Source organism: Cydia splendana, chromosome 24 (genome assembly GCF_910591565.1).
Source record: "Cydia splendana chromosome 24, ilCydSple1.2, whole genome shotgun sequence".
Lineage (NCBI taxonomy): Eukaryota > Metazoa > Arthropoda > Insecta > Lepidoptera > Tortricidae > Cydia > Cydia splendana.
This window is the reverse complement of record NC_085983.1, coordinates 9,199,952-9,217,428: the sequence shown is the minus strand read 5'-3', so window position 1 is coordinate 9,217,428 and position 17,477 is coordinate 9,199,952. Positions and strand designations below refer to the sequence as shown.

At 38.3% G+C, this 17,477-nt stretch overlaps 1 protein-coding gene across 1 annotated transcript; it reads left to right on the top strand.

Moving 5' to 3' along the window:
• The first annotated feature begins 2,192 nt into the window (after window positions 1-2,192).
• Window positions 2,193-16,967, top strand: LOC134802329 (uncharacterized). The gene is made up of 7 exons (XM_063774935.1): window positions 2,193-2,546; window positions 4,275-4,413; window positions 7,562-7,868; window positions 8,213-8,715; window positions 11,745-11,965; window positions 13,104-13,288; window positions 14,533-16,967. Exons 1-7 carry the CDS (start codon window positions 2,345-2,347, stop codon window positions 15,328-15,330), a joined length of 2,355 nt encoding a protein of 784 aa, XP_063631005.1. The 5' UTR covers window positions 2,193-2,344; the 3' UTR covers window positions 15,331-16,967.
• Window positions 16,968-17,477: the final 510 nt, after the last annotated feature.

The window sequence follows — 17,477 nt, the reverse complement described above, 5'->3', positions numbered from 1 at the left end:
ATACAAAAACATAATCATCCATTTTAGATATTCAAGAGTCCAACGCGTGAAATGAAAAAAAGATTCCCCAAATGCGCATAGGTACTGGGCTATAACCGCGAAAATCGAAGTTCGCAAATTGCGGGCATTTTTCTCTGTCACTCTAATTACGCCTTCATTGGAGTAAAAGAGAAAGATCCCCGCAATTTGCGAATTTCGGTTTTCGCGGTAGCCCCTCAGACTAGCGTTTAGGGGCAATTTTTAGCCCCAAAATTGGGAGTTCGCCGTCTGCACATGGTATGCACACCTCCTAATTTGGTTGGTCTCAATCAGTCTCAATCTACAATCGAATCAAAAGAATCTCCGCGAACACCGTAGTTCGCAAATTGCGGGTATTTAATTCATGCAGGTCGTCTGGACGCCCTAGGTACAGCTGGAGAGACGAAGTGCAGAAAGTTCTTAGCGAACTCGGCGCCGTCGACTGGACGGAAACGGCTTTGGGCAGAGTGGCATGGCGGTCTTTGGTGTCGGAGGCCAAGACCCACTTCGGGTCGTTGCACAACAGCCGTAACTCAGTACGTAAGTAAGTAAGGTAGAGTCTGGCTGAAAGAAAGAGTCGTGGAATGTAAGGCACCCATACATTCTACGACTCTTCTCATTCCGCATATAGACTTTATCTTCTTTTCTCAAAAAAATGTTGTACTTATACAAAAGTCAGATCGTTTATGATGAATGTTTTCACTACACTACAAAAGGGACATATGAAATGATAATCAAAACACTTATAGGATTATATAACACGTCATTATATTATTCAGGATTAATGGATTACGTACCAAGAGGACATAAACAATGTTGAAATAGGTAAACAGGTGAATTCTCAGTATGTGTAGGTTAAGAAATGTCTTATAAACAATACAATTCATTATTTTCACACGTCGCATACATACGGTACCCTCGCAACCGACAGCATAAATGTTTTTCTGCTTTAATTTTCGTGCAGAACGAATCACACGCTCGTTCCCTATTGAAGCGTGCGTCGGCGAGAGCGACCATGGCGATCAGTATCACGGCACTCAGAAGAACCAACAAAGTCTTGCTGTGCATTTTAAATACGTATTTTCTTTACTTATTGTTTTATTAGTAACTGCTCTTGTTTTTTGTATTTTCGCGGATTAAAAGTTGTTACTAGTCTTGGTCATTTAGAATGTTTTTATTGGGTTTTTCGACTGTTTTAAAGTAATATGACGCGCTTTGATGACGCGTAAAAATGAAACGTCGAACTGACAGTCGATGAAAGATTTGGAGCAAGGAGACTTTAATCATTCAGACAGAACACACATATTGATTCCTGTTGGACATACAGAACGTAGTGATTATATGCTCTTTGGTTGGACATGGATTAATTTTATATTCAACAGAACCGTCAGCTCTATAATGAAGAAAAAAAGGTCTAACTTTCATCGGTGGAAATATTCGCTGCAGACGGGCAAGCCTCGGTAGCTCAGCTCCCATGAGCCGTGGCAAAAGCCAGGACAACGCGAGGAAGATGATGAAGTATACCTACAACACATGTACTTTGCACTCTTTGCAGCAAGCTTTGTCAGTATAAAAAGGTTTGCCACCTTTTTCGTGTCTTGGTAAAAAAACATAGGTATCTTTGGAGAGAAACAAAAAACAAATTTGTATATTTATCGCTTTTTCCACTAGAATTTTACAAACAATACATTCTCCCGTCTTCACAAGTCGCGTACAGCGCATAACCTTGTAGTCGGCAGCAGAACATCTTCACCATGCTGGTCCGATTGCAGAATGCATCACAAGGCCGCTGTCTAGTCCATTTGGCTTCAGTGGTGGCAGCAACTACAACCAGTGCCACGGAAACCAATAGAATCCATATACTTTTACCGAACATTGTAAAACTTTAATTTTCTAAATCGCATTGGACATTTGTTCAGTTGAGTCGTGAGGTAGTAAGTATCTTCTCTGAGCTTAGGTATTTTAAGAATGATTTGTTATGTTTTTATTTTTCATGCTGAACGTTGAACTTGACAAATTTAAAGCTCGATGTCAATTTGAAGTTCGCGCTAGTACGATACAAACGATTTTCATCCGAACAATCGATTTACAATCGATTCTTCACATCGAACACCGAATAGAATTTTCATTTCCGAACGTACTTAGTTAAGTGCGTCAAAAAAAGATATGTCAAGTCAATTGTCAAATTGTGGATGTGGATGGCGTCAGGCGGGCGTCCGTCTACTTCTCGAGAATATTGCAATTGCAGTGAAGTGAAAGATAATAATACGAGTACAACGTTCGGCTTAACTTTCTATTCTTGTAATGTGAATAATAAGTCCTGAAAATGGGAAAAATCGGGGACTCTAATACCTGCTCCGTACCGGAGTGTAAATCTCGTAGTACGAATGAAATTACACTATTTCATTATCCTAAAGAAGAGGCGCAGAGGAAAAAATGGACTGATGCTATCAAGATTGAGAGTAAAATTACTCAAAACATGCAAGTTTGCAACCGTCATTTTGTGAAGAGTGATTACATTATATCAGGTAAGTGAATGATCGAATATAAACATTATTTCGATACACAATACGGTATAACCTTAGCTTGTAATATGTGGCACTGTGTTAATTTCTGCGCAATTCGCTTTATTTGCATTTTTGAACAATCTAGCTTAGACTATAATGTTATGCACTGAAACACATCTAGACTTGTAATGCATTCTTTTCTTTGAATTGTATAGCATGTAATATATTATGATGACTAGTTCTAACTATGAGTAGATGGTAGTGATCCTGCCTGTGAAACTGGTCTTGGGATTGTTGAGCTCACTCACAAATATGTTGAATAACGAATATTCAGCCCATCTCTATACTCTGTATCTTTACCTTTACGTATTTAAATAAAAGTAAACAAACAATTTGTACATTTTCGGGTAGTTATAACATTTATTGGTTAAACCAACTAAATACAAAACCGCCTGGATCTGTCACTGATAGGGAATGCAAATCGGTTATAACCGTAACCGAAATAATTGGTTATAACCGAATATTTTGACAAAAATTCATAACCGAATATTGGAAACTGGAATAACCGGTTACGGTTATTTTCGGTTATTTATTTATGACTTAAATTCAATGTTTTTATGATCAAATGACTACAAAATCCTGCCTTTTTTGGCTGTGACGCCTGTGACTATATTTTTTGTCATTCGTGTCCTTTAATAATGAAAATATACCAAATTTACTTCCCTTATTATGAAATATTTTTATTGAATATTGTATCACGTCCAACGTCATATTTTACTTTTTCTGTATTTTGTGTGTTTTATTAAAAAACGAAGACTTATACTCACATTCCCTAATACCTTACCTTTATTTTCGTATTTTTTAAATTACTTTATTGTAAATTTATCAGTTTTTGATGAAAATAACCGTAACCGATTATAATCGATATTCGGTTATTTTTCGGGCATAACCGTAACCGAAACCAGTTATTAAGGTCGGCCGGTTATTGCATTCCCTAGTCATTCATTCATTCTTTTAAAATTATGGCTTCAGCCCATTGGGGCTATTTCGCCAGTATCAAGGTCGTAGTAGCAAGGTAATACGATTGAAATTGTAGGGTTAGTACAAGACGGTTAGTTCAAATTTCTTGAATAAACGTCTTTTATTATTATTATAAGACAGTGTACGGTGATTTAGCTCTTGTAAAGCGATAGCGGGCTTTACAAGAAACACGTGGACAACCGGCCGTTGACTCCAAAATGATGGTTAAACGTGCTTCAAGATTAATTCTCCGTTCACTGCACACTACCACATTAGTTTACTGTATAATAGGCTATCGATATTACACTTTAAACAATATTAATGAGCAAAAAACGAAGCAATTGATCACGACCTGTGACCATCAAGATGGCGCTCGAACCGGAAGTCGCATTCCCTAGTCACTGAACTACCTGACTTTAACCTACATTATTTGATCATGTAATATTTTCATCTACCCTCAACTGGCTTAAGTTGCTACATATTTGAGGGGATTTTTTTTTTACTTTTATTTAAATACCTAAAAATAAAGACTATAATTGACACAATTGAGGCCAAGGATTTTGCACCCTTCCGTGTTTTAGTTACTGTTACATAAAGTAAGTTTTATAAAAAATCAAACCATGCCTCAATTCCACATGACTTTAATTCTTTGCCCAACACATAGACAAATAAAATTAAGAATTAAAAAAAAAAACATAGACAAATATTTTTACTACTGTTATTTTACAGATAATGCAGGTGCCAAAGTGAAGAGGCTAAAGAAATCAGCTGTTCCGTCTCAGAACTTGCCGTGGCAGTTCCCGAACAAGAGAGTCAGTCCGACCCTCGCCAAGGCTCGCATGGAGCGCTTGAAGAACCGACTACAGAAGTAAGTAGAGTCAGGGGTGCGAAACTCCTCCCTTCGGGCAAACTCGGCTCCCTTCGGCTCAGCATTGCTCCGAGCAATTATTAGGCCTCATATTAATGAGCACTTTTTCAACGCGCGTTAAAAAAGCGCTTGAATCCGTCCGCGCGCTAAATTCGATTTAATGACCAACGCTTAACCCATTCATGGCCACGAACCGCCGAGCGTACACAATACGCCAGGCCACCATACAAACCGTTTTTAGCTAAAACGTATGACTCAGCTTATGGGTCTCGAGCCTGGCGCGAACGGTAAATAAATCGCCGCTTATGAAGCCGGCCAGTTGGACAGCATTATGCAACATTTTTACTAACCACCGATTTTATGTGCCTATCAAAAAAGAAACTAATTATTGCAGTTTGTAGGAGTGATATTTTTACTTTCTACAAGCTTTTAATGTCTGACCAAGCTAAGTTGGCAGCAATTTTTATAGCTCAGCCTGTGTAAGTGTTAAGTTAAACGTCATAATTTCATATAAGTTTGACATTTAAATTACACTTACGTACTCAGCCTGTGCTATCAAAATCGCTGCCAACTTAGCTTGGTCTGATTCTATTTAACTTGCCGTGTTTTTTGTTGTTGTTTTTGGGGCAAATCTTGGAAGTTAAATTAGACCCGTTTCCCGATATCCCGATCCAGTTCATAGCACAGTCGGTCAGGTTAGCCGGGTTCAAATTCCGGTAATCCATAGCCATGGTCACAAAATACGAAATCACTAAACAGCACAGGAGGAGTATAAAGTCGCCAACGAATAAATCGTGACTAAATAATATTTTCCATGTTACTCCAAAATACATCTCTAATGGGGGATGGGATGAATCACATCTTGAACTCTTGTGACAAATACCACATGAAAGATAATACCGCCGCCGCCGCTCGGATGCATTCCTTGTTTATTGTCCAAGTGTGTCCGATAAGCTTACACCTGGTCGGTCATGTATCTTTGTTTTGGTAAACACCATTATATTAGTAACAATAGACAACTTAAAATGTATTATAGTACTTACTTTCTAATCTGCCGTAGAAACCACGATGTTTGAAAAAACTTGTAAATATTTGTCACAAACTATTTGTAATACAATACATATTAGTTAGTGGTGACTGTTTCAGCCGCCTTGTTCTATATTGAAACGAAAAAAAATTAACCTTAACATCATTGTTAGTAGGTAATTGCCTAAGATACAATACAACGATCACCAAATATTATGACATAAAAGTACAGTGGGAGAAAATCCTCGTTGCCTTACCCCTCATACAAAACAAAATATTATTATACTACGGCTTGGTTCCTACAAATTCTTGCTTACCATCATCCAAACAGTAATCAGTTGTAAAATGGTACAATATCAAACAGCTTCAACATGAAATAAGCTTTAAAACCAGCCAATAAAGTTTATTTTAGCCTGCTACGGAAACATTAGTAGTTTTTACAAGTAGCGCCAGGCCACGGTGACCCATACCTTGAGCCATGTCAATAACTTCTGAAATATATATATTTTTTGTATTTTTTAAATATAGATCTTTCTGTTTTCTTGCATCGCATTATGTATCTAGAATTTCAGTATATTTACTATATTGCACTGATAGTAAATCAAACTTGAATATTCGAGACCCTGTTTTCATTAAAAAAAACGTGTTTATAATTTTTTATCCTAATATGCCTTATAGAAATGGTTGTTAGCTTATATGACACTTACGTTATTACATCAAATTACGTTTCGTTTAAGTTTAAATCAGAATTTATTCAGGACTCACATGTGAGTCACTGGCCCTGCGGAACTGTTTGAGCATGACCCATACGCTGAGTCGCTGGCCCTGAATGGGTTAAGTCGAAAATCCAACAACACTTGATAAAAAGCGCCACCGCCTTCGAGCAACACGGAAGGGAGGCGGCATTCGCGCTATTTCCCCTCTGCCGAGGTACAAGATTAGCGCGTCAATCTAATCTAGCGCGGGTAATAAAACTAGTTGCACTTGGATTTTTCACTAGACCGAGTCCAGACGCGCGCGTGAACACTGCTGCACAAAAATGCCTGTTTGCTCGGTTTTTTGTTATAAAAAGAGGTCGGGGACATCAAATTTACAAAAAGAAAGTGTTACATTTCACATGTAATATTTTTTTTTACATATCATACGTTTAATTACATTCAAACACAATTATTATATTTTAGTCTCATGTAATTGTTGGATTTATCGATTTTGCTCGCTCAGTACAAATTGCGGATCGGTCGAGCGACAAATCCGACTTCTCATCTCTCAGAATACAATAACATACTTCAACGAAAATGTTTTAGTGTGCGTGTTGTGACACTTGTCACTCGTCCGTACACAAAAAGAGATCGAGGTTTGCAAGATTTGTCTTTGACGTGTGTCATTTTCTATGTATTTGTGTCGTCATTACAGATTGGATTTTGTATGTAAGTGTGTGAGAAGTGCGACTGTGTGCACCTTTCCCCCCGCGAAAAATGGCAGAAAGATTTGTACGGTGAGATATCGCTTGGGCCCCTTCCGATGTGTCGGAAGCCGGTGTTGCTCGAAGGCCACCGCCATCGTGTGAATAAATACACATTTGTGTCATTCAAACGCTTTTTTAACGCGCATTGTAAAAGCGCTCGTGCCAATGAGGCCTTAGGGTTGACACAACTTGGCGTCCCTTTGCGTGCACGATCAGAGAAGATAAGGCTTGAATTTTGACAATCCTAAATAGCCGAAAGGGATAGTGCATATTGACAGCAGCAGCACAACAGAAAAGGACAGCATAATTCAACCCTGCTGTCAAACTTCGGTTTTGTAGGAAGTTTACTTTCTGTACGGTAGAACTATTCTGTGGTTGAGTTGAGCCATTCTCGAGAACATTCTCCCTTTCGTATGGGAAATGTTCTCACTCGAGAACCCCAAGGCACTTGGTCTCTGTCAGATCAGAGGGCCTACCGCGAACCACGTTCGACGTGTTGCCTCCCTGTCACACTTACGTACGAGTTTACAAGTGCGACAGAGAGGCAACACGTCGAACGTGATTCGCGGTAGACCCTCTGGGCCTAAGGGCTGCATAGCAAAACTACAGGATAATGATATATTGATTTTAACAGTAGAATTATTCCTCCCATTACAGGGTGTCTGATTCTCCAGGCAGCAAACCTGAAACTTCAGATGCTAAACCAGAGACTCCAGCTAAAAAACCTGAAAGTGGCAGAAAATCTGAGTCTAATAAAAAATCAGAGTCAGCATCGAAATCTACTGACAATACTGAGGATACAGAAGAAATAAAGAGTGAGGTGGTAAGTGAGGAAGATGATGTAACTACTGGAAAAACATCTGTCGGTCCTGATGTGGAGAAAAATGAAGAAAATGAAAAAAATTATGATGATACTGTTGAAGAGGATGGAGGTGAAGCTTCAGAGGCTAAAAAAGACGATAATGTAAGTTTTTAATCCATAATAATTATTCTAGTCGATATTGATGTAATAATATGAATTTAGTTATCATTTCATCAATTCAATTATCTGGTACTTGTTCAAAAACACATTTTATTTGAAAACATTGACTCAAACAGAATGTAATCGAACTTTTTTACATTGGCTGTATGCCGCCAGCCTTTGCCTTAGTGCTATCTGTGACACGAAAAAAAAACAAACGTCAAATCAAACTGTCAAAGTGCGTAACCTGTTCACTGCATTATTTCGCTTATTTTTAGAATTAACTTACCAAATTTCGTGATAAATGTGCCTTAGTACGTATTATTAAGTATAATGTTTTATTCAAGATACCTGCCCGTGGCCCGACGAGGCTCAGACAGCGGGAAGGAACGATAAAATGCGAGTATTGCGGTAGAAAGTGTCTCACGCCCCAAGCGTTGCAGACTCATCAACAAATTGCGCATATTAAGAACGCCAGAAATAACATAATTAATCCTAAAAAGGACTCTTCAGTTAATAATAAGACTAAATCATCGCCTAAACCAACAATTGTGCCGTTAATTTCTGTGAAAAGTCCCGAAAATCTGCTGGCCAAACCGCCTGTGAAGGCGAAGGCAGCTGTGTCTCTGAATTCACGTGAGGTGGAGAAAGTGCTTCAAGACGACAGTGACTACGTCGCCACGGCGAGCGACTCCTCTGACGTGAGTGTGAAGGAAGAGATTGTGGAAAAAAAGGAACAGCGGAAGGTTGAATTTGAGTGTCCGAAGTGTAAGAGACGGTTTGCTGTGTATTTTATGGCATACAAGCATATACAGAAGCATCATGCTGGGACGCCGAACGGAAGTAAAACGTGAGTAGGATTGTTATTATTAGTTTGATAAAAATGTATCCTTCAATCCAGACCTTTTACATTCTAGATTTTTTTTCCTAGCCTATTTGAGTGTCCCCCTGCTGGGCAAAGGCCTCTCCTCTTGATTTCCATGACTCCCGACTTGTTTCTTCCACCTGATAGATTGCGCATGATTAAACTACATATGTGTTCTCAGTAATTCTCATCAATCTCAGTAATTTGACGACTGGTCTGGCCTAGTGGGTAGTGACCCTGCCTGTGAAGCCGATGGTCCTGGGTTCGAATCCCAGTAAGGGCATTTATATGTGTGATGACACAGATATTTGTTCCTGAGTCATGGTTGTTTTCTATGTATTTAAGTATTTATATATTATACACCGTGTTTTTTTTGATTTCCGTTAATTTCAAGGGTGCATTCCTGAGCTTAAATCAAGTAACTTTCTCAAAGACACCGATGTTCTAATTAAGTCCATTTCGGAGATAATCCATATTTTATTTTTTTCCTATAAGGCCTCTACAAGCGTGTACACTTGCCTTAGGGCCGGCTTACATATTGATTAGTGTTTAGAATGAGTTCATACATTTGCTACTAAACTTAAGTACAATCTCGGTCGATTGATGTACGAAATGACATTGATATGTCACAGATTTCAATTGTTTGGTTGAGTTAAATGTAATGCCCGTGTTACAACAACGCTATATGCTACATTTAATTACTTTATAAACAAAAAAAAAACAAAAAAGAAAACAAAAAAAAATTTTTTTTTGAAAATTAACTATGCCATTTAGTTCTTATAAACGTACTTAACTATACCCCGAAGTTAACGGAATTCAATAAAAACACGGTGTATATATTGTTGTCTGAGTACCCACAACACAAGCCTTCTTGAGCTTACCGTGGGACTTAGTCAATCTGTGTTAGAATGTCCTATAATATTTAATTACTTTAATTCAATATTATTATTTTGTTTTAATAAACACCAGTGAAAGTTGGAGGTTATAGCGAATATTTAATAAGGTATATTTTTATCCATAATTTGCAGCAGGTGGTAAAATTAATTTCAGTATTACAAATTAAATATACATTGAATAAAGAATAAAATCCAAAATAGATTAAAAGCAAAGATTGAAAGTCGATTAGGACCAGATCAATACGGTTTTAGAAGGAATAAAGGAACAAGGGAGGCTATCTTAGCACTGCGGATGATCATAGACCGGCGTATGGATTTGGGTTTGAATACGCACGTTGCCTTCATAGATTTAGAAAAGGCTTTCGATAAAGTAAACTGGAAACTTATGATGAAAACGCTGAAAGAAATAGGAGTAGATTATAGAGATAGAAGAGTAATATACGAGCTATATAGAGACCAGGAAACTTTAATTCAGATAGGGGAAGAAAAGGAAAGCATTAAGATCAAACAAGGAGTAAGACAGGGGTGTCCACTTTCGCCATCAATTTTTAACGCCTTCATAGAAAACTCCATTACCAAAATAATAGAGAAGGACCAGGGTGGAGTCAAGTTCAACGGGAACAAGATACATTTCGTACGCTATGCTGATGATATAGCAGCATTCGCAGAAGACAGTGAACAACTAGAACTATTGCTTAACAATATGAATTCAATTTTACAGGAATCAGATTTAAAAATTAATATCAGCAAAACAAAAATCTTAACAGCATCAAAATTATATACGAGACACAGACCAATTAAACTAAATGATACTATTTTGGAACAAGTCGATAGCTTTAAATATCTCGGGAGTATCATTAATAATAAATCAAGATGTAGTCAAGATATCATTACTCGAATCGCAATAGCCAAACAAGCCTTCAACAATAAAAAACATATTTTCAAATCAAAAATGTCTACTAACACTAAAAAACATTTTATTAAATCTTACATCTGGAGCATCGCCTTATACGCCTGCGAAACGTGGACACTGACACAAAGAGAGAGAGAAAGATTAGAAAGCTTCGAAATGTGGTGTTGGCGGAGAATGGAAGGGATTAGTTGGACGGAAAAAATATCAAATGATAGGGTTCTAGATAGGATTAACGAGAAAAGAAATATAATAGCGACAATAGAAAATAGAAGAGGAGTACTAATTGGACATCTGCTACGACACGACATGCTCCTAAAGAACATCATAGAAGGAAAAATAGAGGGAAAGAGAGGAAGAGGAAGACCGAGAATAAATTATTTCAACCAAATAAAAGAAAAGGTTCAGGTCGTGTCATACCAGAAGGTTAAGGAGTTGGCAGAGGACCGGACGAGTTGGAGATTGCTCCACCGACAAGAGCACAGCTCTTAAATATAAAGAAGAAGAAGAAAGAATAAAATACATTTAATAAATAAAGTTTTATACAAAACAGAATAAACATAACACAAAACAACTTGCACAAAAAACCTGCCCACTACGGCTGGTCTCCGAGGGAAGTTCAGACTAAAACCCTCCAATAAATAGCTATTGGAGGAGGCCTTTGCCAACAGGCACACTGAGTTGAGAGAGAGCAATAGAAGCCAGCAACCAACATTGATTAAATTCTCTCACCCAGTCTAAGGGGCTATATAAATAAATAAATATACAATACTTTATTCCCCTTATTCATAAACGTCACAAGCCTCAATTAGTTGATTTATGATTTATCCCTTTCTTATAAATACTGTCAAAAGTTTAAGTTCACTCTGTGATATGAATGTATAAATTGATTCCCCCATAAAACAAAAATAAGACTAGTTGAAATACTTTCTCCCTAAATTTTTTTTAACTGCATCCAAAACAACTGTAACTATACTCTGTATCTTTAGGTACTTAAATAAAAGTAAACAAACAATTTGTAAATTTTCGGGTAGTTATAACATTTATTGATTAACCAACCAAACCCAAACTTTAACCTACATTATTTGATCATATAATGTTTTCATCTACCCTGAACTGACTTAAGAAGCCATTTGAGGGTAGATTTTGTTTACTTTTATTTAAATACCTAAAGATACAGACTATAAACTTCTATTTATATATTCCAGTACAACTCTTCTCCCGAAACCAATCCGCATAGAGATCTGCACGATCTGCAGCACGTCAGTGGAGAGCAACTCCCACGTGTGCCCGGGGCCAATAAAGCTGGCCATGGGGCTCGTGTGCACCGGCTGCGAGCAGGAATACAAGACACTCACTATGTTCGACATGCACAAGAGCAGCAAGCATAGCGACGGAGTTGAGAGCATGTTCTTCTCTACTCTAGACGGTGAGAGAGCGAATAATTTTTCTCAAAAATGGACGGCAAAGTCGACTTTGCCGTGTAAACAATAGGTCGCGAAGCGCGTAGTTTATGGTCAGCCAAAAATTAAAAAGTTAAAAACATTGCAGTCTCGATTTTGGGACTGCAATGTTGCATACAAATTCCATTATTTGTCGAGTTCCAAACTTTTTAAAACTTGAAATGGCCATATCAAATGAAGGGACAGGCCCATTAAACAGCCAAACAGATGATTAGTACCGCGACTATTTAGCTGTCTCAAATAGGTTGGCGTATTTTCGGCAGAAAAATACACTTCTATTTTTTTATTAAAAAAATAAAAAGGCGGCAAGAGGGCTTTTATCTGTGAAAATATATACGTAAGAACGTTGCTTTTGTAAAATATTTCTATGATATTTATATTTCTTGCACCATTTTTGAGAAAAGCACTATATATGACTCGGCTGGAAGGCTACTTGCTGGCTTCGGATTCAATTAAACGGACTCCCAAGGTCTTATCGGGAAAAGCGTGCGCCTTTCAATCTCGAGGTCGCTAGATCACACCCTGGCTCGTACCAATAAGTTTTCCGGAACTTATGTATGAAAATATCAATGATCGCTTTTTGGTGAAGGCAAACATCGTAAGGAAACCGGACTAATCCCAATAAGGTCTATTTTACCCTCTGGGTTGGAAGGTCAGATGGCAGTCGCTTTCGTAAAAACTAGTGCCTACGCTAATTCTCGGGATTAGATGCCGCGATTTAGCAGAGTTATGGATGTTTATCTAGATCTATTATATGATGATATATCTGTGTGTATATGTACCTAACCCACAACGTAAGCCTAACGGCTCGGCCATGACATTGTGCGACTGGCGATGGCGGCGGCGGCAACCATAGGTTAGAGCGAGACACAGCGATCGCACCTTTCATTCCGAAAGGCACCTACGGTTGCCGCCGCCGCCGTCGCCAGTCGCGCAATGTCGTGGCTGAGCCGTTAATGAGTTTACAATGAATACAATGGGATTAGGTCGATTTGTGTAAGATTGTTCCATTATAGATATTAAATTGTTTATGGACTTTATGGTACTATTTCTTGTTTGTATTTATGTATTATCAACATCAATATTATTTTGTTTCGTTCACAGAATTTCTGCAATGGAAGCAGAAAATGGAAAACCAAACTAAGGTGACGTACGCAATATTGGACCAGAACGATACGAAGAAAATCTACCGCTGCACTTACCATACCGGGCTAGGGCCTAGCAGCTACAGCCGGCAGCGGATGTGTCCGTCGTGTGTCGTCGTCCAAGAGTTCACCAAGGGCTTCCAGGTATCAATACATGTGTGGCGTTATCTATGAAAAGGGACCTTATTGTCGATGGCGCTTATGACAGTTATGACATTAACGACGCTCCGATATAAATACAATGCCGCGCGACGCTGTGCGACGTAAGCGCCATCGACAATAAGGCCGCTTTTCATAGATAATGCCCCATATAATACTTGTTATTTTATTCCATATTACATTGGAGCGAAGATCTGAATGTTATATTCATCGGAGCTAAGAAGATCCGAATGCTCTAAGCTAATACACACGCACATATACATATATGTACGCATATATATACAGCACGGTTTAACTCTCGTATTTTTAGATTTTTTTGTCACTCGCGCATGTTTCGGAGAGCCTACTCGTAGGTCTCGCATTATCAAGCACTAAAAGTGCGAGTAGCGTTCACGATGGCCGCGCGTCGCGTACTGCTGCACGTCGCGCGCGTTGATTTGATATAACCGGTTGGGGGAGGCCTTGCGCTGTCGTAGGCGAGCGCGGTGGCGGGTCTGCGTCACCCAACACTTGTAACGAATCCGAAAACTCGCAGTGATTAATAGTAGAGTCAAGATAAAAGAAATCGTGCCTCGAATTTGACAGCTCATTTCATTTAAACTACAGTCGTAAATGGTTGCCTTTCTCGGCAATATATATTCAGAGTAAGCCAGAAAAAAAAAAAGATATTCATAGCTATGTATCTGATATCATGACCCTACTTTTTGACCCGATATCCGTAGTTTGGAGACCGCTGATTGTGCCATGGTAAGGCAATGTTGCTCAACATGTTTGTAGTAGTTTTCAAACACGAAGGGTACGGTGAAAGGTTATTGCTGTTTTAAGGTTATAAATTGTATGGAGATGACACATGTCACCATACCCTTTGTGTTTAAACACACTATATGTAGTATTTTTGTAGTTAAGAATAATACTTTGCTGCCAACATTTAAAAATCGTATTTTCTACGTAAGTATTATTTAAAACTAATATTTTGAAACTGAGTTCAAATTTAATCAAAGAAATATTGTGAAGTTCTAAACATACTGATGTAGTGCATAATTGTTTTCCATCGTATTTTCTCGGAAACGTTCGTATTTGTCATGCTACTTCAGTCTTACTCTCTTACTCAGTACTTTTTGTACCGAGACTGACTGAAATAGCAAGACACGATACGTTTCCGTGAAAATACGATGTAAAATAATTATGCACTACATCTGTGAACAGTCGTTATGATTGCATTGTTCCAGGTGCACTACTACCCGATCCACTACGGGCACGACTACATGAAGTACAACCTCAGCAGCGCCTTCCAGCAGTACTCCATCACCTCGCTGATGAACCTCACCGCCAGGCAGCTGCCGGACGACGAGCCCATCAAGACCACGGACCTGGACAGCCCGGACCTCTACTTACAGTTCCAGAAGATCACAGAAACCATTGTGAACGAAGCGGCCAGAATTAATGTCAACGGGCTTAAAAAACTCATGCGGAAAGCTTTAGAGATGATGGAAGTTATTAACAGCTATGTTGAAGATGATGATGATGATGGCATCACCAGTTCAAATTCCATTTTGAAACTAGATTCAGATAAAGATAACCTGCAAGATGATGTTAAGTTGGCGTTGGCGAATTTTAAGAGAAAATCAAAAGGAAACTCGGATCATGAGACACCGCCTAAAAGGAGCAAATCAGTGTTCCAAAGCACTGAAAATTTGAAAACGCCTAAAAACAGGTCTTTTTCAAATAAAGAAACAGATGTCAGAAAAGATACGCTAAAGTTAAACCAATCGCCAACTTTTATAGATACTTTCCAAGATTTTGTGGGTAAAAGTATGCCGAAAACTGATGATAGACTTATGAAAAAAACTCTCAGTAGAAAAACGCCGCCAGTTAAGACTAAAGTCGGTCAATACAAGCCTAAAACTCCTCCTAAAAAAGTATCATTTTCTCCTAAGATATCTACTTCCAGGGAAAGTATTAAAGAATTGGAATATGAGGTTAAAGAACAGGAGAATGACTGTAATATATTGATTTTGAAGATTTAGTGATTTAGAAAATGGACTGGTAAGAAGTAAGAACATATCCTTAAGTGTAAAGGCCAGGGCACGGCAGCGCGGGCGTAGACTTGCACGCAAGCGGTGTGCCGTCTCTCATAAGAATCTGTACATTACAACGTGCACGTCGTGCATACGTATCCGGTGTGCGGGCCTTAGTGTTTTGTTGAACATTTTTTTTAGAACTTCAAGATTTTAAGTGCATGGCTATGATTTCTCTGAGAATCAAAAGTAGGAAAATAGGCTATTTTAAAAACAAGTCGAATCAGCAACTTTTCATCCCGTTTCCAGGACAGTACGATTTATCACGTACGCGCCAATAGAATTTGAACTTTAGCGTTCCGATTTAAGGTTCAAATTAGATTAGACTTTCGGGAAATGTGACTTGTCTTCAAATGAACCATCAAAGCATTTCATTGGTGAATAAACGGTAGCAAAAAGAATTTAAGAGGCGTATTGTAGTAGTAATAGTAGTTTGTGTTACAAGGGATCAAGATGATATATTTCCGTCAAGGGCGTACATTGAATCCTGAGCGTAATGAGGGATTCAAGTGTTAACGCCCAAGACGAAATAATTTTGATACCGTGTGACACATACTGCTTTTCACATCAACTATGAGGAAATTGTTATGTTCCAAAATATGTATGTATTATTTGACCAAAAAAAAAATTGTATGCAAGAAAGAAAAAATCGTGTCCTAGAACAGAAAAGTACAACTTTGATCCCTCCTAGCAGGGAAGAAAAGTGCCACTTTGATCCCTCCTAGCGGGGAAGAAAAAGCCCTTTTTCGAATAGGTGATGTGAAAAGTAAATTTTGTAGTCACCACAGTACATTTACTGCCATCATTCGACACAGGATTTAAACTTTTAGAACGCCATATGACTTTGTTCCTTGTTCTTTCACTGATATGTGTTAAAATTGTTAAATAACAAACGGTGTCGCCATCTGCACGAGTATAGGCCAAAGGTATGGCACCATCTTTTCGAACATAAATATTTCTTGATTTTCGGAGGCACGTTTTTTTAGACTATTTCTCTTATAAGGACTTATATATATCTTTGATGGTAGACTGCAACTGTTATGGTACTATAGGATTTTATTAAAATATAGTACGCCGTAAAAGTACCTATTCCTTCACCAAACATGGTTATTTTTTTAAACCCATCCTAAAATATTTATGATTTATAGGGTAATTAGCCAGTAACTGGCCAGTTTTAGTAACTGGCCGCCCTAAACTGAAAATGAATTCTATTCACCTATAAACAGAATTCATTTTAGTATACGGCGGCTAGTTATTGAACGCTGGCCAGTTATTGAAACCTTATACTGAAATGAATTCTGTTTATAGGTGAATAGAATTCATTTGGTGGCCAATTACTAACAGTGGCCAGTTCCTGGCGAATTACCCTACTCTGGCGAGCCTTTGTCGGTAGAAAAAGGCGCGAAATTCAAATTTTGTACGGGAGATCGAAACGCGCCTACTATTTTCAAATTTGCCGCCTTTTTACTGACAAAGCTGGCTTGCCGGAGTATACGAAATATCTAGAAAATGTAAGTTTTGCATGTAACTGAGATGTGTTGTTTTTATGTAAGCGTGTACATATGAATAAAGTAAGATTGCCTTTATATCATTGTTTAACTTTTACTTTGCCATCTATTAAGTTATCAGGAGTATCAGGACACCGTTAGCGAAATACTTAAAACGAATGAAAAGAACTACTTGCACAATCGACATTCGTAGTTGACTTTCAAGTCTTATAGGAATATAACCAAACGGAGTAGCCATTAACAGGCGTTCCCCTCTGTCGAAAATAGGCGGCCAATGGTCATACACAATGCATGGACTGACGTTTATCTGACATGGCTATTTTTACGTTTCGTATACATTTGACTTGCCCCTCCCCCGCAAAAATTGGCAGACTGTTTTGTACAGAAAATTACAGACGGCGTCACCGTTTGGTTAGTAGTTTAAAAATATAACCAGAGTCGAGTGTTTAGATTAGCTACCCAAAACTTTTGCTGCTGACTGTACATATTCCTTTGATCGACATCAATTTCTCCACATTCTAATAATATGCATGGACATATATATTATATGCTACTATTGTGACGGTTTTACACCTAACTGTAACTTCG

Coding starts and splice junctions, on each gene's coding strand:
- LOC134802329 (XM_063774935.1), top strand. CDS start 2,345: ATGGGAAAAATCGGGGACTCTAATACCTGCTCCGTACCGGAGTGTAAA. Junction 2,547..4,274: donor GAGTGATTACATTATATCAG/GTAAGTGAATGA, acceptor GTTATTTTACAG/ATAATGCAGGTGCCAAAGTG. Junction 7,869..8,212: donor AGGCTAAAAAAGACGATAAT/GTAAGTTTTTAA, acceptor GTTTTATTCAAG/ATACCTGCCCGTGGCCCGAC.